Below are 27,989 nucleotides of genomic sequence, written 5' to 3'. Positions count from 1 at the left end.
GGAAGCAAATTAAGTAAATGGAGAGTGCAACATGACAAGGGTCACCAGAGTTCTGACTACATGGGACAACTACCAGCATTGCAGACAAGTGATTGGCAGAAAGAACACGTTATCGATGTTCGTGATGGTTACAAAATCACTTTAGCAAATTAATTCTGATGCATGGACTACCCTGCCACTGGGATTAAGAGTGATTACAGAGAAGATTTTCAATTTGATGCCAAAAGAATTTAAAAAAAATTATACTTACATACGTAGTATCAATGTTATAACTTTGTAAAAATTGTAGTTTGGTATTTTTAATTAAAAGCGTTGTTTTGTACTTGAATTTTTTTAGTCTAGAAGCCTTTGATGGCCTTTATCCTTTATCAAAATTCACAATATTTATAAATGATTTTTTCATCGTAAGAGTTTAAAAAACCATGGATCGGATCATCTCAGAAAATTCTTTCACATTATACAAATAACATGCTTGTCAGTGAGAACAGTTTTCTACGGAGCTCGTAGAAAGATTAAACAAAAACACTGAACAACATGGCAGATACGGCGGACAAGGCTCAAAGGTGTGGTCAAGGACTCAAGAGTCGCAATTTATCGAAGCAGAGTCCCCAACAGCATCAAAAACTATTGAAGCCAGTACCGATCTTACCACACCAACATCCGCAGAAGCAGCTCCAGCAGAATATTCAGCAGGTGCCACAGCAGCAACCCGAACCAGATCATGCGAAGCTTCAAAAACTTTCAAAAATCCATCCGGTCATCCCACAAGAAGCAACCCACCAGCATCTCCAGAACCAGCCGCAGAAACCTCCTCAGAATCACCTCCAACAACAGTCGCAGAATCGGCAGCCGCAGCAACCGGACCACGCAAAAAATGAAAAAGTTTTAATTACACCACGGGTGCAATCGCAATCATCACCACGGAATCTGCAGCCGCAGTCCCAGCAGAAGCCAGAGGCGCAGCAGCAGACACAGCAGCAGGATCAAAAAAAGGAAAAAGATGTTGGTGATAATTCTAGTTACGTACAATCCGTTGGCAGTCGGAAGGATTTGGTAGGTCTGATTGTGGGTGGTAGATACCGAATTCGAAGCTGTATTGGCAATGGATCCTTTGGGGAGCTTTATAGGGCCATAAACCTCAGAAACGGCAATGAAGTGGCCGTGAAATTTGAGAGATCTACTGCAAAATATCAAATGCTGATGAACGAAGCCCGAATCTATCAGGTACTGCAGGGTGGCGTGGGCTTTCCTCGCATGCACCATAGAGGAACCGAGGGAGAACACAATGTGTTAGTTCTCGACTTGCTGGGACCCTCGCTGGAGGAACTCCTTAATTTCTGTTCTCGCAGCTTTTCTACAAAGACCATTTTATTGCTGGCGGACCAGATCTTGGACAGAGTGGAGTTCCTTCACATAAATTGCATCATCCATCGAGACATAAAGCCGGATAATTTCCTAATGGGCCTGGGACGGCATCGAACAGAGGTTTTTTTGATTGATTTTGGTCTCGCTAAGAAGTACTATAGTACACGAAGACATCAGCACATTGCCTACTCGGAGGACAACGATTTGGTGGGGACAGCTCGTTATTCCAGCATCCACTCCCATTATGCAGAGCAGAGTCGTCGGGATGATTTGGAAGCAGTGGGCTATATGTTCCTTTACTTACAACGGGGACATCTTCCCTGGCAAGGCATACGAGCACAGACACAGGCGCAAAAGCACGAAAGGATCGCAGAGTCTAAGGTATCCGTTCCTCTCAATGTCCTATGTTCAGGAGTGCCCATTGAATTTTACCTGTACCTTCACTATTGCCGAGGCCTTCGGTTTCAGGAAGAGCCGAACTACGGGTACTTGAGACATCTTTTCAAGAGCCTGTACCGGCTTAATTTTCTTCACTACGACTTTGTCTATGACTGGATGCGTCCATTGCGGGAGCGGAAGAGGCTGGAGCTGACTTTCAAGAAAAGAGAAAAGAAGGCAACCAAATGGTATCAACACTGGGATAAACCTCTAATAGCTTTCAAATATCCGAAGGTTATCAGACCAGTTATCAGATATAGAGCCAAAGAAAGGGAACAGAAAGAAAGGGATGTCGATAGAGATCGTGAAAGGAGCCACGGCAGGTCCATAGATGAGGATAGGTCTGAAGAAAGGAACAAAGGTATAATTATCCATAGATATAAACGTAGGGATAACGATATTGATAATCATTTTGAGAAAAAAAACCATAGAAATATAGACAAAAATCCAAATAAAAACTTAGAAAATGATAAAGATGGACTTAGATTTAGATATAGAAGTAGAGATAAAGAACCAGGCGTATATGAAGATAGGAATAGATGCAAATATATATGTAGAGAAGGAAATAGATCTGGAGATAAGGATGAATACAGGGAAACAGATAGATATACAAATAGAGAAAGAGAGAAAGTATCTAGAGAAAGAGATAACGAAATAGGTGGAGATAGATCACAAGACAGAGAAAGAGTTAGGAACCTTAAAAACGCTAGAAACACAGATTCTATGAGACACAGGGAAAGAAATAGAGAAATTGATAGAACTGCTGATAGAGACAGGGAAAAATGTAGAAATTGTGAAAGATATCCAAATAAAGAGAGTGAAAGATACAGGAAAGTATCTAGGGAAAAAGATAGAGATAGGGAGGAAGAAAAAGACAAGTATAGAGATAGGCAAAGATTCAAGCATAGACTTAGGGACAGGGATAGGGAAAGAGTAAGAAATCTTCATAGAGAAGAGAATAGCAGAGTTAGAACCAAGGATCGCAGGGCCTTCTCCTACGACTCTACAAGATATCCGAAGCCTTTGGGTGACCACCAAGTGATGATGCAGACCGAGCGTCGATAGATACCGCTGGCGCGCCGAAGTAAAAGGAATATCTAAGTTTAGATGTCGAATAATTAAAATTACTTTGTTCCTATGGTTGTGTGTGGCTGCATATTTGCCTTTGAGAACGTACGTGTGCGTATGTGTTGTTAATTAACTACCGAGCCACTTTATTTAGCATGACTTGGTCTGTTTACCCGCCACCTTCGATCTCCTTTCTTTGCGAAATCAATGGCTCGCATAATTGGCACCCAAGTTTGAAGCCAGCTGGAAACTTTGCAAACAACGGCGCGCCGCTAACTTTGTGCGATCCAATGTATGGAGAAACTGATACCTGTTACACAACTTTCATCCATATTTCACTCTTGTTGAGAGTCTGTAAAGCACTTATATTCAATTGTATAAAAATTGCATATTTCTTATGCTTAAACCTTCAATAAATTATTAAAGTAAAGTGTCCGTTATTTAGGTACAAGTTTCTATACTAGCTCAATGTCTTTCCTCGTTTGAATAAACACGGAATAGACTATCCTTGGAGCATTAAGTAGAACACATATTAATAAAGGGGTTAATTACAAGACCAGCTGAAACACGTTAGGAGGCCCCAACATCATGACTGGCGAGTGTGTGGGAATACATATTAAAGATTTCCTCGGTGGCTTCAAAGGAAATAAGGTCGGCCCAAGCCAAGCCAAAGTAGTTTGCTTAGTGGCGCTGCAATAATGTGGACTCCAGCCCAGCCAATCTCCTGCGCTCACATAGCCCAAAAACCCCGGACATACAGATGGTAAGTTAACTATTTTCCGGCCCAAAGCGATTTTTACCAAAAGCCCCGAATCCAGTTTCAGCCGAGATGAGGGACTTGCTTGTGAGTCTGCATAAATCTACAAATAACTTTCCTTTACTGAAAGAGCAACACAAAAACAAAAAATGAAAGCTAAGAATAGGACTTAACTGTGAATCCTTTTATAAAAATTTTTATAATAAGACTTTGAAATCTTTGAAGATATACTAATTTTAAAACTTAAACAAATATTCTAAAGCAACCACTAAATATTTTCCTAAGTGTACACCAAAAACCCTAGACATTGCCACGCCCATTTAACAGTCCCTCCCCCTAGCCCACCCCAAAAGTTGAGTTCTGGGAGCCTTGACTCCCACGCGATATCCTCTAGGCAACTTTCCTAAGAACTTGAATGCATGCCTAATGGCGGAAACCTCACACCACAAGCACAAGCACACACCAAACGCACACTCATACTTATACTCGTACCCACACCCACACACTTATACACTCATATGCCTTTCTATACACGTACACGAAGCGCTGAAGCGTAAAAATATTTGCGGGCTTTTGGCTTTGGCTTTGGCTCCGACTACGAGATTTTCCCTTCTCTGTGCGGCCTTCTCATTTCAAATTAAGTTAATTTTTTTTTCGTCGAACAAAATGGCTACAAATCTGTGTTTTATTTATAAGTGGCACTGACCGACTGAGCAGACACATTACGGATGGCTGCGGTCCTCCGCCTGGCCGCATGATGGGTCCTCGATGAACTTCGGTGACATTCAAATTGGGCAGTTAACGAAAATGATGCAATTTGTGGGTCAATGCCAAGTCCGAATATCAAGTGGACGAGAATATGGAATGGATATGTGAGAGGGTCCAATGGGAAATACTTATGAGCGCCCTAATGGAGAGTAACTTGAGTGTATGACCACAGGGCGTATGAGCAATATTGCGACATTGCGACTGTCTGAGCATCTGTAGAGTGTGTTTGAGGTTCAAGAGCCATTCGATTCGAAATGTTACGATTGCCATTCAACTTAACTACTTATGTATAATTACTTTTAATAAAAATACCCTAATATTATCGGGTTACCTTACTTAAATCCTTTACTGTAAAGGGACTTGGTTTAATTAAAAATAATTCTATATTAAGCCATTAAATGTTTGCCAGTTGATATAATTAAATTTTGTTACCTCTTTAAACAACTAGCTCACCATTTAGGAGGCCACATGTTTGTGCCTGGTGGCCAAAAATAAATTAAACAGCATAGCAATTAAACACTTTGCATATGTGGCGAAATATAAATTAATGTTTTAATTAAAATGTCTGGCCGAATCAAGAGTTTGTACAGCAGGAAATTGAGTTCCGTCTTGGCATAATAATTATTTTAGATTTAATTTAATGCCATTATGTATTATTAGTTCAATTGGTCTATTAGTTTTGCCAATCCACTATGATTATATGACAGAATTAATGCCTTTTTGAAGTGTTAGTGTAATTGCCTTCCTTAAATGAGACATTTCAAGTCGCAAACAAATTGGTATTTTTAAAATAGTCACCAGAATTTTCAACTGCACCAGCGGGTTGTCTCTGGCGTCATAAATTATTCAATTGAAAGTGTGTTAAAAATTCAGCATGAATTATTTACGTAAAATACGGGGGCAGTGTACACAAGTAGTTATATATGGCAATACAACCGTTGGGGCCTACTGATAAAGTCCAAAGGGGCTCGTGCCACATAAATTAAGCCATAAATTTGCCTTCACTCACAAGCAGAAACAAATACACAAATCACGGACACACACACAAGTGTGGGCAAGTTTCATTGCATAACTTTGTGCGACTTTGTGGCCATGTTGCCTATAGTTGGTGTAGTTGCTGTTGCTGATGTTGTAATAAATGTGTTGCCTGCACGGTCAGCACCAGCAGCTGTTGCTCCTTCTCATGCTGCTGACCCGGCCGTTGCAAATCAGTCAACATGGCAAATGATTACGATGGCCACACAGCGGCTGTGTGCCAGAGTCTGTCGATAAGCAGACGACAGGCCGCGTCACACGCGTCGTATGATTAATGCGTCTGCAACGGGCTTAATGCTTTTAAATACGCATAAATGATTGCAATTGCCCTCTCGTCAATGCGGCTTGTTGGCGTCCTTATCTCCATCCTGTTAATGTAGTTTAAATCGCATTACCCGCAATCTGGATCAGGCAACGAATTGAGTTCGGGGCCTCAAGACCCAAGCCGAGCCATTCATTTGATTAAGTGCATAATGCCCGGGAGATTTGCGAATTGCATTGCCATTGTATATGTGTGGAGAGTTCTGTCGCCATACAGCAAGATTTGTGACTGGATATAAGTGCATCTGCAAAATTGCTGGCATTCGAATAAATTAAGACTACATAAGAATGGGTGAACATGAACCAACCTTAAATATTTTATTTAAAGTTACAGTAAAGATTACTTGCATTTAAGTAAATTAAGTGATTTAAGTAAGCCTTTATAATTTCAGCTCTGAATCACCAGCAGAAAGCCCTCCCTATTAGTCAATAGAGTCTCTTTGGATCAGTTCCCTTGAGTGAACTTAATTTACGGGATACACAACATTTTGGCTTTGTGTGTGCCTAACTTATTAGCTAATTAGTTAAATATTTGCGGGCCTACATACAGTTAATATTCACTCCTAAATCATCACATAAACCCCTGGTATCAAGTGGCTTAAATAAGAAAATCAACTGCCGTTTGATTCGCTCAAGCGTCTTTGATTGATGCGCTAATTGAACATTTAGTCGGGAAGGCAAAGTAAATATTGATTTTATTGACACATCTATCAGGCTCATCGGCCACCAAATCAACGACAACAACAACGACGACGACGACAACAACAATAGTAACAACATTTGACAAAAGTTTGTGTAAAGTTTCTTTGTTGTTGTTAAGCTTGTTTCGTTTTATTTATTTATTTTACTCAGTGGCACCGCATTTTTTCCTCTTTGACAGAACGAGGGGGACAAAGTAACCGAGCCTGCCGCTTTCTGCCAGCGCTTTTGGTCCTTAGTCCTTGCCGCTTATTCCCTCGAAATTGCCTTGATATGTGTGAGTGTGTGTATGTGTGTTAGCGCGTTTGCCAAAGCGCCTGGCCATTAAACCAATTTTCAGGCAAACAAAAAGTGTGGACAGGGTATGAGAAAGGGCTAAGGGGAAAGTGAAAAGTGAAAGCAAAGGAAAAAACGAAAGCAAAAAAAGCAATAAACGCCCAAAGCAAAAAAGGAATTTTTTGCTTACGCGAATTAAAAAGGGTAACGCGAAATAGCGAGACTTCCAGAGGACTCGAACAGAGTCAAGGATCGAAATCAATTTCATTCTTTTACTTAAAAAGTTATTTTACCCACAAGAATTGATAGATTAACGATGGAAAAAAACTTTTTAAAAGTATAAAAAATTAAACAATAAAACAGTCATTCCAGGGTATAAGTTATTCCATTTAATTTATTTTGTTTTAACATGAACCGGCTTTTTTTTAAGTTTGACAAGAACGCACTTTGTTTTGTGTTTGTGGGACTCCGTTTTCTATTTGAAAGGATGACCCTTTTTAATTGCTCAAACATTTAGGCAGTTTCAATGCTTTTTCTACGAAGCAGTGCCCTTGCCAATAAAATGAAATGAAAGGCCAGGTGTTTGGGGGGAAATAGGGGATAGAACCATGCCATTTCCTTAAGCTGATTTTGGTCCTTTGTGTTGTTAATTGCCTTTGATTGCCACCCATCGATATCTTAAGCAATTAATTCTCCTCCGATATTCATTTCGGACATCCCTTTTTGTGTCGAAACTTAATTAAGAATTTTTGAAAATGAAGCATTTTGGTAAAGGTTTGATTCAACTCAAAATGGAACGCACTCTGTGCATATTTGTCCCAATAATGAGCTTTTGTGTCGCTAGTTTGACCGATGGCATTCATATTGAACGCAATGCAGCAGCTTAAAATGTTATACGATTGAAAGCTCTTTATAGGATTTGCTTCGGCACACAATGGATATTGGATAACAATTGTTTCAATTCGGATTATTTATCCCAATTCAGATGAGTTTTGAATAGCTGTAGCTCTTGTCATACTTCCTGAAAAGTTTTAAAAAAAGAGTACATAGTCTATTTTTAGTCTCTGTCTATTTTCACTTAATTTAATGCATCCTTTCGGGTTGTCTGGTTTCCATTTACAAATAGACTTTTTGGCTTCCTGTTCTCTCTATACCTAGAAATCTCCTATTTTAGCCTAAAATGGGTTCTCTTACGGAATTAATAACATTAAAAGCTTCACCTGGCTTTGCCAAACAACTGTGACAGTATAATTTCAAATGCAAATACCGTCAGGAAGATACAGGCTACACAGGCCTCGGCCCGTAAAGGATGCTGGCGACTGTTGAGTCAGCCATTTTGCATGTCTTTTTCAATTTCCCAACTATTGCACAATAAGGGGAGACAAAGAGCTCTGGCAAAAACTGTAATTTACGAGACAACAACAATTACTGAAATAAACACGCCCCGGACCAGAGCAGAAGCTCTTAATGGGTCTCAGAGGATGTTGGGCGAAAGGATTCGCTGGGATGACTTCATTGAGAAATTCATTTAATGCCAGGCACGATACCAACTGCACACATAAGTAGCACGAAAGCACGCACGCAGTTTCAGAGCAAAAATAAAAAAAGGTAATAAAAAGAGTTTTGATTCGAACATACCATACCCAGTATTCAATGAACTTAAAAGTTTAATAGAACAAAGCTTGAAACATTTATAGAATTTATAAATTCATATTAAACTTAAGCAAATATATAATTATTTATAAAATAAATGATCCCATTCATATTCTATCATGTTACAAATACTCCTTATTCTATAAATACCGTTTAAGGAATATTCTACGTAACCAAGAGCCACTCAACTTTTTGGACTTTATCCTTTTGTCTTAAGGTCTCTCGACCAAAAATTTTGATTGCATTTATTCTCGTGTATGTGGGCTTGTGTAGTGTTTGAATTAAATATCAAAAAGGCAAACTTGCAGAATGTTTTATTGTATTCTTTGGCATACTCGATGCGATTTCATTTCAACATGTGTGCTCGGGTTGGGGCTGTTTCAACTTTTATTTTATTTTTTTTTAGCAGAAAGTGCAGAAAACGAAACATTCGCAAAGAAGTTTCTAGTTCAGTTGGACAAGTTGCTTCTTTCTGGAAAACTTTCGATGTCCTGCAGCAACGGCAGGCTTGTCGAGAAAACTTTCAGAAGAAAATGTATAAATGCATTCGAGGGTGGATAAGTTGGCAAGGAGCTTAGCCCAGAGCAGTTAAGCATTTAGTGCCATAATTAGATTGAAGGGGATGCCACAAGATATTAAATTTAATTGGATTAAGCATGTTCTTTTTGAGTGTCCCTTAGAAAGAGCATGTCTTGGAATCACGTACTATTCAAATATGAATTCATGAAAGTCACTTGTCATTCACAAGCCATTCAAGGCAACGAGTGTGTCTCAAACAAAAGATTTGCCACATGACTGGAATATTTATCCGAATCTGGTAAATAAAGAAAATTAACTGGTAATTCGAGAGCAAGTCTACAACTTCATTATGCTAGAGTTTTTATTAGTTTAAGCAAATAAATCAAAGTTCTCTTCATTTCTTCAGTTATACTGAGGAGAAAATATGAGTCCAAATTTCACTGACGAAAGTTCACAAAACAATTTGCGGTCGAATAGAAGCCAAACTGATTCTGGAATTGGGTCACAGTTTCTGTCAATTTCAGTCTTGGATTTACGAAAACTTTCTGAAATTGAAATTCCTTCAGCAATTAGAATTTCTGTCATGATTTCTCATGAAATTTCCAACAAGGAATTTTGCATTTAGCAAGAAGCTTATCCAGACCAAGTTTCAATTAGACGAGAGGATTAGGGAGAAAAAATTCTCCTCAACCACCCACTCAATTTTCACCACCCACTCGTCGTCGGCACTTTATCCACGTACCTAATTTTGGTCGTAATTTCTTATGTACTGGCCCCCACACACTGCCTTGTAAGCTGTCCAAGATTAATGACTTCTCCCCGCGCTCGACGGCAGCTGCTCCGTCGAGTGGGTACGCACACCCACTCGATATATTTTAATAATTAATGCATAAATAATGATTTACACAAACTCTGGTCAGCCGCTGAGTGGACCACAAAACCAGAAAACCCCAAAAACCAGAAAAAATACGAGAAAAGCGCAGAAAGGAATGAAAAAAAAATAAAATGAGTAACAATGACTAACCTGATTTTGTTGCTGTTGCTCCTGCTCCTGCCAGTTGCAATGTTGCCGATGTGCCGATGTTGCTGCTGCTTCTGCCAGTTGCTGCTGACTTCCGTTTCCGCTCTTGGCTCTGTCTCTTTTCCGCACTCTTGCCTTCTCGCACACCGCACCACAACAACTTGGATCAGTTAATCCATCATCATTATGATTTTCTTATTTTGTTTTCCTTCTCTTAACTTTTAGTAGATGAAGAATTTTTTTGTTTTTTATTCAGTTTCTGCTGCGTGTTGGTGTTGGCTTATTTCCAGAGTGTTGCTGCTGACTTTCTGCTCATGTTGGCAGCAACATAATATCTTTTAATTTCGTTCTACACGTCGTTGGTGTTTAGTTTTTTACATGTGTATGTGGCACTTTTGAAAAGGCATTTACAGTCATGGCATTGCTATTGTTTTTAATCCCGCTCTCGCTCGGCTTCAGCAAAATTTTTGTAATTAACTGCGGAGACAGTCAACAATAAAAATGAATGAAAAGAACAAAAAAAACAACAAGTGGCCACTCGCCTTTGTTTTTATTGCCTAATGCAAATTTAATTGCGGTTTATTTTCATTTTTATTTCATCCAGCTTACAGCTCAGCTGTCAGCTCACGCCCCGGTAATTATAGAAAATTCTCTGACTCGACTGCTTCCCGATGGATTTTTGTGGTGCCCGTTCTGTGGTGGCAACATTTTGAGACCTTATCATGTTCATTGCTGTTGCCCTAATTTGCCACGCCCCGGCACGCACACCCAGACGCCCACATGCTGTGCCAGACTATGCTCATTTGCTTCTGCTTTGCTACTTTGGCTACCCTGCCAATTTCCCCGGCAAACTTTCAGCTCATTTATAGTGTTGCTTTTGCAGTTGTTGCTGTTGCCTTTAATGAGCTTCCTTCTGATAGTAGAAAAAATGGAAAAACCAAGCGGCTTCCGACTTCAAACAGTGGTGGCAGTGGTGGCATATCATTTACCTACTTTTCATCTAAAAAAAAATAACTCAAAATAATATTAATCTTTTAAATAGATTTGAAAAACTTTTACACAAAAAACTTATTACTATAAAAAACAAAGTTTCATTCCTATTCTTGTAATACCTTCCATCAAATAAAAGATAATTACACACTCTTGTGCTTGCCATCCAATCCCATGTAGATATTTCCCAATAAAAACTTTCCCATGACAAAAATAGCTTTTTACGCTTCAATGAGTATTGTTAGGCAAACTCTGTGATAACCCTTGGCACCCAATAACAATCATTGAGCCCTAGGCGCATGGAAATGTTATTCCTCAGGTTCGGCACCACTCGAGTGCAACAGTGCGTATGCGTTATCCGAAGTTTGTACAACAATTGTTGCCTTGGAAATTGTGGGAGAAACTGAATCTCGTTGCTGATGGGCGGGCAGCAGCTGTTATCACATCCTAATGCTAATGCGATTTTCATTGCTGGCACTGGATTGGCGGTATCCCTTTCCCTAGCCCCTTTCCGCCCCCGGTCACTTATCCCTTCAACGACGCTGGCAAAGGCAAAATTCATAGCATACTTATGGGAGCTGGCTGATGCTAACGATGCCTCTGGCCGTCTTCACTGGCTGATGCTGATTTTGATGCTGCTGCCAATGTTGATGATGATGATGGCTTATGTAACTAACGCTGCATAAATCCTTGCAAGCACACACACCAGCAGAGGCCCACGGAATCCTTGTATGTGTTTCATGCAGCTGCTTAACTATTCAAATGACATTTCTGATGTTTCCATTTTTTATTTCTCTCCCCAGTCTATGTCTGTCTGCCTAAAGCTGTTTTGTATTGATGTATATGGGCGGGGAGTAGTTCTGTCTGAAACACATTTTCCTTTCTTCTTTTTTTTTGGCGCACTCGTGCCTCGTGGTGCTCTGCGTGCTTTCAACACTAACAAGCAGCAGCAAAAGAACCAGCAGCTCTGCCAAAGGAATGGACATTTGTCGTTGTCATCAACCCAGTGTGTGGGCCAAAAGGAGTGTTGGGGAAGAGGGCTAGAGGAGGCTGGTAGGTAAGGTGAGGTAACACACACACAACCGCACTAACACTTACACAAGCACTTCTATTTCATTTCACACACGGACACGTTCTCTTAGATTTGGCCCGGTTCGGTTGGCTTTGCTTTTGGCTTTGGCTTTGGGCAGCGATTGCGAATTTGCTGGCGTTGCTCTCGGATGCTGCTGCCTTCGTTGCTGTTCATCTCACGTCGATGGACCATTTTTGACTGGCTTCAAATCGAAGTGGCTGCCAGCCTGCCTGCTTGCTTGCCTGCCAGTCTGCCAGCTATGCCAGCAGCAGCCTTTCGCTTTGGTGTCCAAGAGCCGAGATCCTATAATGGGTGTTCTCTGCTCTGTTCTTATACTGGGAGAGCCAAAACACACTGCTCTTGTTGCATTTTGCAGGCTCACTGGGGCAAGAAAAACGCACGTGAGTCGGAAGGGATGCCACATGGCAGGGACACTCCAAAGTTAGACAGATATGGAATATGGAAATACTCTAATGAATACTTTGGCCAGCGCAAATAAAGAATATTTTTAAAAATTTAAAGATTTATAGTTATTAATTAAATTATTGTTTAATATTTATTTTTAAACTTGAATAGTTTATATTTAATTAGATTGAAAAATGTTATCTTAGTAAGATAATTGTAGTCCATAAAACTTTATATTTTTTACATTAATTTTGATTTATTGTGAATACAAAAACAGCTATTTATAAGTTCTTAATTTAAATATGTTCTTAATACCATTGATTAATTTAATTAACGGAACCTATCCTTTTATATAATGTTTGAAAATAACGGCAACGCCTAAAAATGTTTGAATGAAATCTTTCATGTCTTCTCTTATACTATAATTTCTCTCAGTTTTCCTTTTATTTTCTCTTACAGCGCATGCTCTCTCTTTCTCTTTTGGGCCAGAAAAACTAAGCACTTGGAGCAGCAGGACAACAAAGGGAATTCCACCAACAATCGGGAACACTCGCACACATATATAGACCACCACAAGACCAAAACTCGTTTAGTTGCCGCGTTGACAACTTTGTGGCAGGCAACAAACAAACTCACCCACACACAGATACCCACTTACATACTATGACAAAATGTCCACAAGAGGGCTTCCTGTTGGGTCCTGGGGAAAGGTCCTGCAAGTGCAATGTGAGAAGGCAAATGCATCTTCTCGCTGGCAAGTTGGCCTGAGCATTGACCTGCTTAGACAGGAGGGAGATTTATGCTGGCCGAGCAGTAACAACAGTAAATGGCAAATAAATCTAACATTAAACTTCTGACACTGTCTCGGCATGGAGCCACGAAGCCATATCCTGCCGTTTCTCTCCACTTCCGGCTGGAATCTGTCTGCCCTGTCAGCGGGTAACAAAGAGGGCAACACTCAAGTTAACACACATTCACTTACACCAACAAAAAATAATATAATTAAATAAAATATATTTAATAGATTAATAAGATGTTGAAAGCATATAAGTATAATGATATTAGAACACACTTTATACCTTTATTCTCTTATTTTAAAGTTACTTTTTATTCCTATAATGAAATATAGTAATACTTTATTAATAGATCTATTGATTATACCTATATCTATGACTGTTGTTATATTAATAACAGTTTTGGAAGGCTTTCTCTCCGTGTATATTTACATTATATTCGGATGGAATTTATGACCGCCCAGCACCTTGAGGACCTCTCACTCCTGACTGTTGTGCTTTCCGAAATCTTTTACAGCTCGGGAATAAATAATAATAATAATTTTTTGCGCTCTTTGCCAGTCCGTTGTTGTTCACATTTCTCACATTTCTTTGCTATTCTTATGACAATGTCAACATTTCTTTTGCTTTTCTAATGGCATGACAAAGGCACAACGAAGGACGCCAAAAATTTTGGGGGGAATCCCCACGCACATACCTTATGATGTATATATGTATGGATGTATGTATGTGTTTTTTTGAATCGGTTGTTGTTCTGCCTGGCCAGCTATGCATAGCCATAAATTTTGGTTGAAGCTTTCCCTAGGTCGAAGGCTACGGGCAGTCCGAAAATAAAGCGGATAATTTCTGATGCTGACACGTAGAAGCACACACCCGCACACTCGCACCACCACAGGGATATAGCTCACGCACACAAACCCGATTGCCAATTGTTGTTTTCGCCTTTTTTTGTTTGTCATTTAACAGATTTTTTTTGGCCTTGCTTTGCTATTGATTTCTAATTTTTCCTCCGTAGGCTTAATAAAAAATCTTTGCACCACACGATTGTATCTGTGTATAAATTTCTCCTCGAGAGTGAGTGTGTGTGGCTGGGTGGTTTTTTTTTATTATGTGAGCGTGTGTGTCGCATTGATTTCGTAATTTATGAGCGTTTTGATGGATTGCGCAAATAATTTTTTATGTTTATTTTTGAGTTTTTATTGTTCAACCGCTTGTGGCTGCCGTTGGGTTGTCACATGGAAGTGTTGTGGTTTTTGAGGGTTCCCTTTGCCTGTCCTTTTGGCTGCCATTATGGCCAACATTCCATTTGACTGAATTATGGTACTCGTAGGCCTTTTATATATGTATATATCAGAAGAAATAAAGAGTTTTTAAAATGAAGCTTAAAATAATTTTTATTGATTATTTATGCAAGTGCTTGACAAAAATATTTAATATAAATACTTGACAAATTAATGCATGTATTAATTACATCACATTCAATTAGTGTGCCAAACTGGATTCACGGCAATTGAATAAATTATTATTTGAGCTGGTGCCACTGCTAGTTTAATGTTTGTTTAATATTTAATGGTTACATACGACGTCTGCGGTTAGCTAATTGAGCCAAACGCATCTGCGTAATTAAATTTGCAGCCAGAAGCCCATAAAAATAAATCTACAAAAAATATGTAGCATCAAAATGGGGCAGAAAAAGGGAAAATATCGCGCAGCAACTTGGTTAGCATGGATGAGTTCAGGCCAATTAAACGTTGAATCAATATTGTTAAATCCCCTTGTATACACAAAAACCGGCACACAGCCATACGGGAACTCTGGCGAACATTCCAGTATTAATTGATGTTCGTGTGTTGTCGGCATTTAAATAATCCATGAGGAACACGTATGCGAGTCTTTACCCATATACTTACCATACAAATACCAAATACCATATAGCACATGTACCGGCGTTTAAAGCCATTTGAGAACTAACCGGCGTTAGGTAGTAACTCCTGGCAACTGCGAACCTGGGAAATCCTGTTCACATGCCACATTCCCATTTACATTCACACGTTTACATTGTAATCGTATTGGAGGGAGCTTTGTGAACCTGGCACGTTGACTACATTTTAATGTTGGTAAAAACTCATTTTGAATGGACTTCAATGGCAGTGGGCCAATAGTTGTTTTGCGGTTTCCATTTACCCTTACTATGTGTACTATTTAGGCCACAACATAAAGGGTGTTATAAATTGTGTAGGCCAGGGGGGGTTGGTAGACCAAAGGCTTTAATTAAAACACAAAACCCAGGGGCTGAATCTAAATGCTAAGACTATTTCGGGGCTAATTTGTAATTATTCACAATTAAAATTATTTCTAAAATTATTAGCCAGATGAGGTTGAGAACGTCCCACTCTACTTTTGGTGAAAATATAAACAAGGCTCTTATAAAAATGTAGGCCTTATGATAATATTCTTTATGGCCTTTTAAGTGGAGGTTTATTAGAAATATAACATGGAATATAAACAAGGTTTTTTTATTAAGACTCCCCTTGCATTAACCTTTCTTAAGTTAATAGGTTTGTTGTTTTAAAAAATTAATACATGTTGTGCTTTCCTATATTAATTATAAACTAATAAAAAGGCAATAAGAAAAAGTATTATGATGGAGTTTTATTTAAACACCGACGTCAAAACAATATCTTAAAATTGCAATCCAATTGCGTAGTGGGAGGTATGATTTTTAATACTGCTTCTTTATTTTACAAGGATACATTCTGTTGGAATTCGGTACTCTTGAACTGGGAGTGAAAAATGTATAAAGCCCAACTATCCATCAGTCCAAGCACACACATTTCTATGCAAATGTTTATTTGTACATATAAAGTATATATATACGTTATTTTTTTTGGGTCAGCGATTGGAAAAGCCTCTGTGGCAACATTTGGGTGCAAAATGCCCTTGCCTTTGCTCGGCAGCGGCACTTAAGGCCAACAAATACAAACAGGCATAATAAAATAATCGATGCTTTTAAAATTTGCATAAGTTCGGATACCACAGATGCTACACAAGAGGGGCCAAAGGAGCTGGGCCGCTCCAGCCCCTTGAATTTCCATATCCCATTTCCCACATTGCGCATACGCCGTGTGGACAGATACGCCGTAAACCTGAAGACAGCGACCTGCGGCTGGCAAGTTCGTGGGCGTTCGATTTAATTGTGGGAATTCGGCGTCTGCCACGGACCCATCACATGGCCAGCCGGGTCTGGCTCAAAAGTTGAATTTTAAAGCAACTCAAGGATTGTATATGGTCTAAAGCCTACGGTATATATTTTCATTACCATGTGTGGGTTTGAGCGAAAGTTTCAGGGCTTCGATGAAAGAAGTGGCCTTGTCCGGCCGTGGGAACTTTGTTCTTCAAAGTACACGTCCTTATGTACAGCCAAATGACTGTCCACCCTGGTGAATGGGGACTTGATTCTTGGACAAAGCTTGTTAACCTTCCAGATTTCAAATTTCATTAACGTTCACAACGCCCTGCTGACTGGTTATATTTGTTCTCGGGTTTAAACAAAAAAAATAAAATTGTTTAACTATTTGGCAAAGCCTTAGTGAAAAAATGTTTGCCTGAAAAGTGCACAAAGATTGCACTTAAATCTAGATCTCCCATAAATAAACTGGATTAAACTCATTATCGTTTTAAAAGTCAATCGCCAGGTAAACAAGTTAAAGATATAAAAAACAGTAATTTAAATTATTAAAAATTAAAAACTATGCAATTATCAACTTATCTTGTGAGATACTTGCACATTTCTTAAAATCAACTATCGAGGACATTATTAATTTTCCAAAGATAGTGTAAATTCTATACATTATCCATAAATAATTTTTCCACCTGAAAGAAGCATAATCGCACTGTTTCTGCTTTAAGCTAAATAAACATTAATCATTCCCTCATACACAAGTGCATGAATAAAACATGCGAAATCAATTAATTTTGGGGACCGGGGGATTTGTTCCTTGCGTTCGCGCTCAAACAGAGCGCCAAATGCACACACATGGCAAAAAAGCCAAGATTCTCTCCGACATCCCACTCTCGTTTAATCCATCAGATTTAATTGCTAATTAAATTGCCGAAAATCTTATTAATTTGGAAACGAAATTTTCTGGCACTCCACAGAATGACAACGTCAATGCAGCCGAGCAAGTATACGGGCCTGGTGGCCGATCTGATGCCCAATATAAAGGCCATGAAGTACTCGGGCCTGTTCATGCACAACTTCACAGGAGGCAGTGCCTTTGTTAAGAAGGTGTACTCCTCGGTGCACCTCGTCCTGCTCCTCCTGCAGTTCGTCTTCATCCTTGTCAACATGGCCCTCAATGCCGAGGAGGTGAACGAGCTGTCGGGTAACACGATAACCACCTTGTTCTTCACCCACTGCATCACCAAGTTCATCTACCTGGCTGTCAATCAGAAGAACTTTTACAGGTAAGCCAGCAGCTTCGGTGCATGTTAATTGATTTCGAAGCTCATTCATCAAAGTAGGATTATAAACTTTACGAAATTGGAGTTTTAGAAAGTTTTTTGATGATTAACATCACTTAAACTCCGAAGGAGTTTAAATGTTTAATTTTGTCTCATTAACTCGGATAGGGTTAAACTGAAAATGTGCTCTATATCCGTACAGGACCCTGAATATATGGAATCAAGTAAACACGCATCCCTTGTTCGCCGAATCGGATGCTCGATATCATTCAATTGCTTTGGCCAAGATGCGAAAGTTGTTTTTTTTGGTGATGCTAACCACTGTGGCTTCGGCCACTGCCTGGACCACGATCACCTTCTTCGGAGACAGCGTCAAGATGGTGGTGGATCACGAGACAAACTCCAGTGTTCCTGTGGAGATACCTCGACTGCCAATTAAGTCGTTTTACCCATGGAATGCCGGCCATGGCATATTCTACATGATCAGCTTTGCCTTTCAAATCTACTACATCCTCTTCTCAATGATCCACTCCAATCTGTGCGATGTTATGTTTTGCTCCTGGTTGATATTCGCCTGCGAACAGCTGCAGCATCTCAAAGGCATCATGAAGCCACTGATGGAGCTATCCGCCTCCTTGGATACCTACAGACCCAACTCAGCGGCGCTTTTTAGGTCACTTTCGGCCAACTCTAAGTCGGAACTTATACACAATGAAGGTAAGGCTGTTTCAACATTCCTTATGTATCGACACTTAAAACAATTAACTAATTTGTAAGATTTTTTGGACGACCGTAAAAATTAAAAATTAAAGTCACATGGAGGCCAATATGGCCCCCTGCGATGACTGTATCTTTGTCAAAAATCATCCGATTCTTAAGCGGAATACCTTAAACGATTTGTGAGCCGATTCTTAATCATTTTGAATCAAAATCTAGGAACGAAAAATTTTTTAGATTTTTTTTCAAATTTTCTAGTGGACCCCCTTCGTAATGTTGAAAAATGTAAGGGAGGACAATATGGTCCCTTACGATGACTGTATCTTTGTCAAAAATCATCCGATTCTTAAGCGGAATACCGTAAGGAATTAGTGAGCCGATTCTTAATCATTTTGCATCAAAATCTAGGAACGAAAAAATTTTTAGATTTTTTATCAAATTTTCTAGGGGACCCCTTCGAAATGTTGAAAAATGTAAGGAAGGACAATATGGCCCCCTGCGATGACTTTATCTTTGTCAAAAATCATCCGATTCTTAAGCGGAATACCTTAAACGATTTGTGATCCGATTCTTAATAATTTTGCATCAAAATCTAGGAACGAAAAATTTTTCAGATTTTTTGTCAAATTTTCTAGTGGACCCCCTTCGAAATGTTGAAAAATGTAAGGGAGGACAATATGGTCCCTTACGATGACTGCATCTTTGTCAAAAATCATCCGATTCTTAAGCAGAATACCTTAAACGATTTGTGATCCGATTCCTAATCATTTTGCATCAAAATCTAGGAACGACAAAACTTTTAGATTTTTTGTCAAATTTTCTAGTGGACCCCCTTCGAAATGTTGAAAAATGTAAGGAAGGACAATATGGCCCCCTGCGATGACTGTATCTTTGTCAAAAATCATCCGATTCTTAAGCGGAATACCTTAAACGATTTGTGAGCCGATTCTTAATCATTTTGAATCAAAATCTAGGAACGAAAAATTTTTTAGATTTTTTTTCAAATTTTCTAGTGGACCCCCTTCGTAATGTTGAAAAATGTAAGGGAGGACAATATGGTCCCTTACGATGACTGTATCTTTGTCAAAAATCATCCGATTCTTAAGCGGAATACCGTAAGGAATTAGTGAGCCGATTCTTAATCATTTTGCATCAAAATCTAGGAACGAAAAAATTTTTAGATTTTTTATCAAATTTTCTAGGGGACCCCTTCGTAATGTTGAAAAATGTAAGGGAGGACAATATGGTCCCTTACGATGACTGTATCTTTGTCAAAAATCATCCGATTCTTAAGCGGAATACCTTAAACGATTTGTGATCCGATTCTTAATCATTTTGCATCAAAATCTAGGAACGAAAAATTTTTCAGATTTTTTGTCAAATTTTCTAGTGGACCCCCTTCGAAATGTTGAAAAATGTAAGGGAGGACAATATGGTCCCTTACGATGACTGCATCTTTGTCAAAAATCATCCGATTCTTAAGCAGAATACCTTAAACGATTTGTGATCCGATTCTTAATCATTTTGCATCAAAATCTAGGAACGACAAAACTTTTAGATTTTTTGTCAAATTTTCTAGTGGACCCCCTTCGAAATGTTGAAAAATGTAAGGGAGGACAATATGGCCCCCTGCAATGACTATATCTTTGTCAAAAATCATCCGATCCTAAGCGGAATACCTTAAACGATTTGTGATCCTGAAATGTAAGGGAGGACAATATGGCCCCCTGCAATGACTATATCTTTGTCAAAAATCATCCGATTCTTAAGCGGAATACCGTAAACAATTTGTGATCCGATTCCTAATAATTTTGCATCAAAATCTAGGAACGAAAATTTTATTAGATTTTTTGTCAAATTTTCTAGTGGACCCCCTTCGAAATGTTGAAAAATGTAAGGGAGGACAATATGGTCCCTTACGATGACTGCATCTTTGTCAAAAACCATCCGATTCTTAAGCGGAATACCGTAATCGATTTGTGATCCGATTCCTAATAATTTTGCATCAAAATCTAGAAACGACAAAATTTTTAGATTTTTTGTCAAATTTTCTAGGGGACCCCCTTCGAAGTGTTGAAAAATGTAAGGGAGGACAATATGGCCCCCTGCGATGACTGTATCTTTGTCAAAAATCATCCGATTCTTAAGCAGAATACCTTAAACGATTTGTGATCCGATTCTTAATCATTTTGCATCAAAATCTAGGAACGAAAAATTTTTTAGATTTTTTTTTCAAATTTTCTAGGGGACCCCCTTCGAAATGTTGAAAAATGTAAGGAAGGACAATATGGCACAATAAGCGGAATACCGTAAGGAATTAGTGAGCCGATTCTTAATCATTTTGCATCAAAATCTAGGAACGAAAAAATTTTTAGATTTTTTATCAAATTTTCTAGGGGACCCCCTTCGAAATGTTGAAAAATGTAAGGGAGGACAATATGGCCCCCTGCAATGACTATATCTTTGTCAAAAATCATCCGATTCTTAAGCGGAATACCGTAAACAATTTGTGATCCGATTCCTAATAATTTTGCATCAAAATCTAGGAACGAAAATTTTATTAGATTTTTTGTCAAATTTTCTAGTGGACCCCCTTCGAAATGTTGAAAAATGTAAGGGAGGACAATATGGTCCCTTACGATGACTGCATCTTTGTCAAAAACCATCCGATTCTTAAGCGGAATACCGTAATCGATTTGTGATCCGATTCCTAATAATTTTGCATCAAAATCTAGGAACGAAAAAATTTTTAGATTTTTTATCAAATTTTCTAGGGGACCCCCTTCGAAATGTTGAAAAATGTAAGGAAGGACAATATGGCCCCCTGCGATGACTGTATCTTTGTCAAAAATCATCCGATTCTTAAGCGGAATACCTTAAACGATTTGTGACCCGATTCTTAATAATTTTGCATCAAAATCTAGGAACGAAAAATTTTTTAGATTTTTTTTTCAAATTTTCTAGGGGACCCCCTTCGTAATGTTGAAAAATGTAAGGGAGGACAATATGGTCCCTTACGATGACTGTATCTTTGTCAAAAATCATCCGATTCTTAAGCGGAATACCGTAAGGGATTAGTGAGCCGATTCTTAATCATTTTGCATCAAAATCTAGAAACGACAAAATTTTTAGATTTTTTGTCAAATTTTCTAGGGGACCCCCTTCGAAGTGTTGAAAAATGTAAGGGAGGACAATATGGCCCCCTGCGATGACTGTATCTTTGTCAAAAATCATCCGATTCTTAAGCAGAATACCTTAAACGATTTGTGATCCGATTCTTAATCATTTTGCATCAAAATCTAGGAACGAAAAAATTTTTAGATTTTTTATCAAATTTTCTAGGGGACCCCCTTCGAAATGTTGAAAAATGTAAGGAAGGACAATATGGCCCCCTGCGATGACTGTATCTTTGTCAAAAATCATCCGATTCTTAAGCGGAATACCTTAAACGATTTGTGACCCGATTCCTAATAATTTTGCATCAAAATCTAGGAACGAAAATTTTATTAGATTTTTTGTCAAATTTTCTAGTGGACCCCCTTCGAAATGTTGAAAAATGTAAGGGAGGACAATATGGTCCCTTACGATGACTGCATCTTTGTCAAAAACCATCCGATTCTTAAGCGGAATACCGTAATCGATTTGTGATCCGATTCCTAATAATTTTGCATCAAAATCTAGAAACGACAAAATTTTTAGATTTTTTGTCAAATTTTCTAGGGGACCCCCTTCGAAGTGTTGAAAAATGTAAGGGAGGACAATATGGCCCCCTGCGATGACTGTATCTTTGTCAAAAATCATCCGATTCTTAAGCAGAATACCTTAAACGATTTGTGATCCGATTCTTAATCATTTTGCATCAAAATCTAGGAACGAAAAAATTTTTAGATTTTTTATCAAATTTTCTAGGGGACCCCCTTCGAAATGTTGAAAAATGTAAGGAAGGACAATATGGCCCCCTGCGATGACTGTATCTTTGTCAAAAATCATCCGATTCTTAAGCGGAATACCTTAAACGATTTGTGACCCGATTCTTAATAATTTTGCATCAAAATCTAGGAACGAAAAATTTTTCAGATTTTTTGTCAAATTTTCTAGTGGACCCCCTTCGAAATGTTGAAAAATGTAAGGGAGGACAATATGGTCCCTTACGATGACTGCATCTTTGTCAAAAATCATCCGATTCTTAAGCAGAATACCTTAAACGATTTGTGATCCGATTCTTAATAATTTTGCATCAAAATCTAGGAACGAAAAATTTTTTAGATTTTTTTTTCAAATTTTCTAGGGGACCCACTTCGTAATGTTGAAAAATGTAAGGGAGGACAATATGGTCCCTTACGATGACTGTATCTTTGTCAAAAATCATCCGATTCTTAAGCGGAATACCTTAAACGATTTGTGATCCGATTCTTAATAATTTTGCATCAAAATCTAGGAACGAAAAATTTTTCAGATTTTTTGTCAAATTTTCTAGTGGACCCCCTTCGAAATGTTGAAAAATGTAAGGGAGGACAATATGGTCCCTTACGATGACTGCATCTTTGTCAAAAATCATCCGATTCTTAAGCAGAATACCTTAAACGATTTGTGATCCGATTCTTAATCATTTTGCATCAAAATCTAGGAACGACAAAACTTTTAGATTTTTTGTCAAATTTTCTAGTGGACCCCCTTCGAAATGTTGAAAAATGTAAGGGAGGACAATATGGCCCCCTGCAATGACTATATCTTTGTCAAAAATCATCCGATCCTAAGCGGAATACCTTAAACGATTTGTGATCCTGAAATGTAAGGGAGGACAATATGGCCCCCTGCAATGACTATATCTTTGTCAAAAATCATCCGATTCTTAAGCGGAATACCGTAAACAATTTGTGATCCGATTCCTAATAATTTTGCATCAAAATCTAGGAACGAAAATTTTATTAGATTTTTTGTCAAATTTTCTAGTGGACCCCCTTCGAAATGTTGAAAAATGTAAGGGAGGACAATATGGTCCCTTACGATGACTGCATCTTTGTCAAAAACCATCCGATTCTTAAGCGGAATACCGTAATCGATTTGTGATCCGATTCCTAATAATTTTGCATCAAAATCTAGAAACGACAAAATTTTTAGATTTTTTGTCAAATTTTCTAGGGGACCCCCTTCGAAGTGTTGAAAAATGTAAGGGAGGACAATATGGCCCCCTGCGATGACTGTATCTTTGTCAAAAATCATCCGATTCTTAAGCAGAATACCTTAAACGATTTGTGATCCGATTCTTAATCATTTTGCATCAAAATCTAGGAACGAAAAATTTTTTAGATTTTTTTTTCAAATTTTCTAGGGGACCCCCTTCGAAATGTTGAAAAATGTAAGGAAGGACAATATGGCACAATAAGCGGAATACCGTAAGGAATTAGTGAGCCGATTCTTAATCATTTTGCATCAAAATCTAGGAACGAAAAAATTTTTAGATTTTTTATCAAATTTTCTAGGGGACCCCCTTCGAAATGTTGAAAAATGTAAGGGAGGACAATATGGCCCCCTGCAATGACTATATCTTTGTCAAAAATCATCCGATTCTTAAGCGGAATACCGTAAACAATTTGTGATCCGATTCCTAATAATTTTGCATCAAAATCTAGGAACGAAAATTTTATTAGATTTTTTGTCAAATTTTCTAGTGGACCCCCTTCGAAATGTTGAAAAATGTAAGGGAGGACAATATGGTCCCTTACGATGACTGCATCTTTGTCAAAAACCATCCGATTCTTAAGCGGAATACCGTAATCGATTTGTGATCCGATTCCTAATAATTTTGCATCAAAATCTAGGAACGAAAAAATTTTTAGATTTTTTATCAAATTTTCTAGGGGACCCCCTTCGAAATGTTGAAAAATGTAAGGAAGGACAATATGGCCCCCTGCGATGACTGTATCTTTGTCAAAAATCATCCGATTCTTAAGCGGAATACCTTAAACGATTTGTGACCCGATTCTTAATAATTTTGCATCAAAATCTAGGAACGAAAAATTTTTTAGATTTTTTTTTCAAATTTTCTAGGGGACCCCCTTCGTAATGTTGAAAAATGTAAGGGAGGACAATATGGTCCCTTACGATGACTGTATCTTTGTCAAAAATCATCCGATTCTTAAGCGGAATACCGTAAGGGATTAGTGAGCCGATTCTTAATCATTTTGCATCAAAATCTAGAAACGACAAAATTTTTAGATTTTTTGTCAAATTTTCTAGGGGACCCCCTTCGAAGTGTTGAAAAATGTAAGGGAGGACAATATGGCCCCCTGCGATGACTGTATCTTTGTCAAAAATCATCCGATTCTTAAGCAGAATACCTTAAACGATTTGTGATCCGATTCTTAATCATTTTGCATCAAAATCTAGGAACGAAAAAATTTTTAGATTTTTTATCAAATTTTCTAGGGGACCCCCTTCGAAATGTTGAAAAATGTAAGGAAGGACAATATGGCCCCCTGCGATGACTGTATCTTTGTCAAAAATCATCCGATTCTTAAGCGGAATACCTTAAACGATTTGTGACCCGATTCTTAATAATTTTGCATCAAAATCTAGGAACGAAAAATTTTTTAGATTTTTTTTTCAAATTTTCTAGGGGACCCCCTTCGTAATGTTGAAAAATGTAAGGGAGGACAATATGGTCCCTTACGATGACTGTATCTTTGTCAAAAATCATCCGATTCTTAAGCGGAATACCGTAAGGGATTAGTGAGCCGATTCTTAATCATTTTGCATCAAAATCTAGGAACGAAAAAATTTTTAGATTTTTTATCAAATTTTCTAGGGGACCCCCTTCGAAATGTTGAAAAATGTAAGGAAGGACAATATGGCCCCCTGCGATGACTGTATCTTTGTCAAAAATCATCCGATTCTTAAGCGGAATACCTTAAACGATTTGTAATCCGATTCTTAATAATTTTGCATCAAAATCTAGGAACGAAAAATTTTTCAGATTTTTTGTCAAATTTTCTAGTGGACCCCCTTCGAAATGTTGAAAAATGTAAGGGAGGACAATATGGTCCCTTACGATGACTGCATCTTTGTCAAAAATCATCCGATTCTTAAGCAGAATACCTTAAACGATTTGTGATCCGATTCCTAATAATTTTGCATCAAAATCTAGAAACGACAAAATTTTTAGATTTTTTGTCAAATTTTCTAGGGGACCCCCTTCGAAGTGTTGAAAAATGTAAGGGAGGACAATATGGCCCCCTGCAATGACTATATCTTTGTCAAAAATCATCCGATCCTAAGCGGAATACCTTAAACGATTTGTGATCCTGAAATGTAAGGGAGGACAATATGGCCCCCTGCAATGACTATATCTTTGTCAAAAATCATCCGATTCTTAAGCGGAATACCGTAAACAATTTGTGATCCGATTCCTAATAATTTTGCATCAAAATCTAGGAACGAAAATTTTATTAGATTTTTTGTCAAATTTTCTAGTGGACCCCCTTCGAAATGTTGAAAAATGTAAGGGAGGACAATATGGTCCCTTACGATGACTGCATCTTTGTCAAAAACCATCCGATTCTTAAGCGGAATACCGTAAACGATTTGTGATCCGATTCCTAATAATTTTGCATCAAAATCTAGAAACGACAAAATTTTTAGATTTTTTGTCAAATTTTCTAGGGGACCCCCTTCGAAGTGTTGAAAAATGTAAGGGAGGACAATATGGCCCCCTGCGATGACTGTATCTTTGTCAAAAATCATCCGATTCTTAAGCAGAATACCTTAAACGATTTGTGATCCGATTCTTAATCATTTTGCATCAAAATCTAGGAACGACAAAATTTTTAGATTTTTTGTCAAATTTTCTAGGGGACCCCCTTCGAAATGTTGAATAATGAGGACAATATGGCCCCCTGCGATGACTGTATCTTTGTCAAAAATCATCCGATTCTTAAGGTATTCCGCACCTTAAACGAATTGTGAGCCGATTCTTTAATAATTTTGAGATCAATTTTTATCCATTTATCATCAGAATGTAGAGATAACACATTGTGTCGATTTTCTGCCACATTGTAAAAAAAAATCTAGAAAGAACAATAGCGCCCATTGGTGGTTACATATATCGAACCAAAAACAGTTTTGAAATTAAACCAAATTTACAATTTTTGAAAAAGAAAATGACGAGCTATGTTTTAATTGCAGAAAAGGATCCTGGTGCTGATATGGACATGTCGGGAGTGTACAGCTCAAAAGCGGATTGGGGCGCCCAGTTTCGAGCACCCTCGACGCTGCAGTCCTTCGGCGGGAACGGGGGCATAGTGAACGGAGCTAATCCCAACGGGCTGACCAAAAAACAGGAGATGATGGTGCGCAGCGCCATCAAGTACTGGGTGGAGCGGCACAAGCACGTCGTGCGGTGAGTAGAGCCCCTGGAAAATTGTAAAACCAAAATGTAAGAGGGCTCTGGGTACTTTGAGGAAGTAAATGCGGATGCAGAGTGCGGTAAAACCATTTGCTGGGATTGCATCTCTGGGTACTCTAATGGGTTGTGCGGTGTGGCTTTTTTCTGGTCTGAAAAGTCCTTGCCCTCAAATCTAATTGCAATCAACTGATGAAGAGTTGCACACAATACCTACACTTTGAGAATTTTTAGTCAGCTTCCTATAAGGGCCATATATTTTGCAGGGTCCAGGCCTTAGTTGGTTCAATATATATTAATGAGATTATATTCGGTTTTATGAGAAAGATTTTTAGTCATATTAAGTAATTTTAATTTTGCAAAAACTTCAACTGATGAATAGTTTGAAATACCGTCTGGGGCACCTATTACGATTTCAAAGTTTTCAGCAGCTTGTTTGATTTACTTGATTATTTCCTCAAATGCAATCATTGTTGACGACACTGAAAGAAGGACTTCTGAGTTGGGGGACCCAGGGGACATGCCCTTATTTATTCTGCCGACAGCAGTTGGCTTAGTTAGTTGTGTGATTGTGGCTACGGGTGGTTGTTGACCAACTGATTGACTTGAGACCCTCTGTTTTGCTTTTGCATCAAGCCTGGTTGCTGCCATTGGCGATACCTACGGAGCTGCTCTACTGCTGCACATGTTGACCTCAACAATCAAGCTGACCCTGTTAGCCTACCAAGCTACCAAAATCACTGGAGTGAATGTCTACGCCTTCACGGTTATTGGATACCTGGGCTATGCCCTGGCTCAGGTGTTTCACTTTTGTATTTTCGGCAATCGTCTGATTGAAGAGGTGAGTTTCTACTGTTAGTAAGTATGCAAAATAAAAAAAAAAAATAGAAAAATAAGTAATAGCTATAAAGCTAAATATTGCTTAACAAAAAATCTTTCACATTTTTACTTTTTAAATCCTAAAGAAGAAATTAGTTTACTGAAGTTCAACTATAGCTCCCCACGCTTATTCCCAATCCATATTTTCATATTTCACAGAGCTCATCTGTCATGGAGGCTGCTTACTCCTGCCATTGGTACGATGGCTCCGAGGAGGCCAAAACCTTTGTCCAGATCGTTTGCCAGCAATGCCAGAAGGCCATGAGCATATCGGGTGCAAAGTTTTTCACCGTCTCCCTGGATTTGTTTGCCTCGGTATGTTGCAACCAATCACCAGGCAATGGAAA

General features: G+C 38.4%; 3 protein-coding genes across 4 annotated transcripts in view; 2 read left to right on the top strand and 1 right to left on the bottom strand.

The window, feature by feature from the left end:
• LOC108126544 (ras-like protein family member 10B) overlaps positions 1-11,581 on the bottom strand; it is a 33,651-nt gene extending 22,070 nt beyond the window's left edge. The window contains exons 1-2 of the mRNA XM_017243188.3: positions 11,480-11,581; positions 9,924-10,397 (exon numbers count right to left, since the gene is read on the bottom strand). The gene's annotated coding sequence lies outside the window, so the exon portion shown is untranslated. The remainder of the gene's footprint in view (positions 1-9,923; positions 10,398-11,479) is intronic.
• Positions 1-27,989, top strand: part of Orco (odorant receptor co-receptor) — a 47,695-nt gene that overhangs the window by 19,306 nt on the left and 400 nt on the right. The window contains exons 1-6 of one of the 2 annotated variants that reach the window (XM_017243186.3): positions 16,712-16,876; positions 17,340-17,648; positions 17,848-18,362; positions 26,547-26,760; positions 27,400-27,604; positions 27,802-27,957. In XM_017243186.3, the coding sequence (XP_017098675.1) occupies positions 17,341-17,648; positions 17,848-18,362; positions 26,547-26,760; positions 27,400-27,604; positions 27,802-27,957 (1,398 nt within the window). In that variant the 5' untranslated portion in view covers positions 16,712-16,876; position 17,340. Of the gene's footprint in view, positions 1-16,711; positions 16,877-17,339; positions 17,649-17,847; positions 18,363-26,546; positions 26,761-27,399; positions 27,605-27,801; positions 27,958-27,989 lie in introns of those variants that run through there. The other variant, XM_070281524.1, reaches the window with a different exon arrangement.
• LOC108126543 (uncharacterized) lies at positions 453-3,301 on the top strand. Its single transcript, XM_017243187.3, has one exon. The coding sequence runs from the start codon at positions 535-537 to the stop codon at positions 2,866-2,868; it is 2,334 nt and encodes a 777-aa protein (XP_017098676.2). The 5' UTR covers positions 453-534; the 3' UTR covers positions 2,869-3,301.

Source organism: Drosophila bipectinata, chromosome 3R (assembly GCF_030179905.1).
Source record: "Drosophila bipectinata strain 14024-0381.07 chromosome 3R, DbipHiC1v2, whole genome shotgun sequence".
Lineage (NCBI taxonomy): Eukaryota > Metazoa > Arthropoda > Insecta > Diptera > Drosophilidae > Drosophila > Drosophila bipectinata.
Note: the sequence above shows the minus strand (reverse complement) of the source record. Positions and strands in the feature narration are given on the sequence as shown.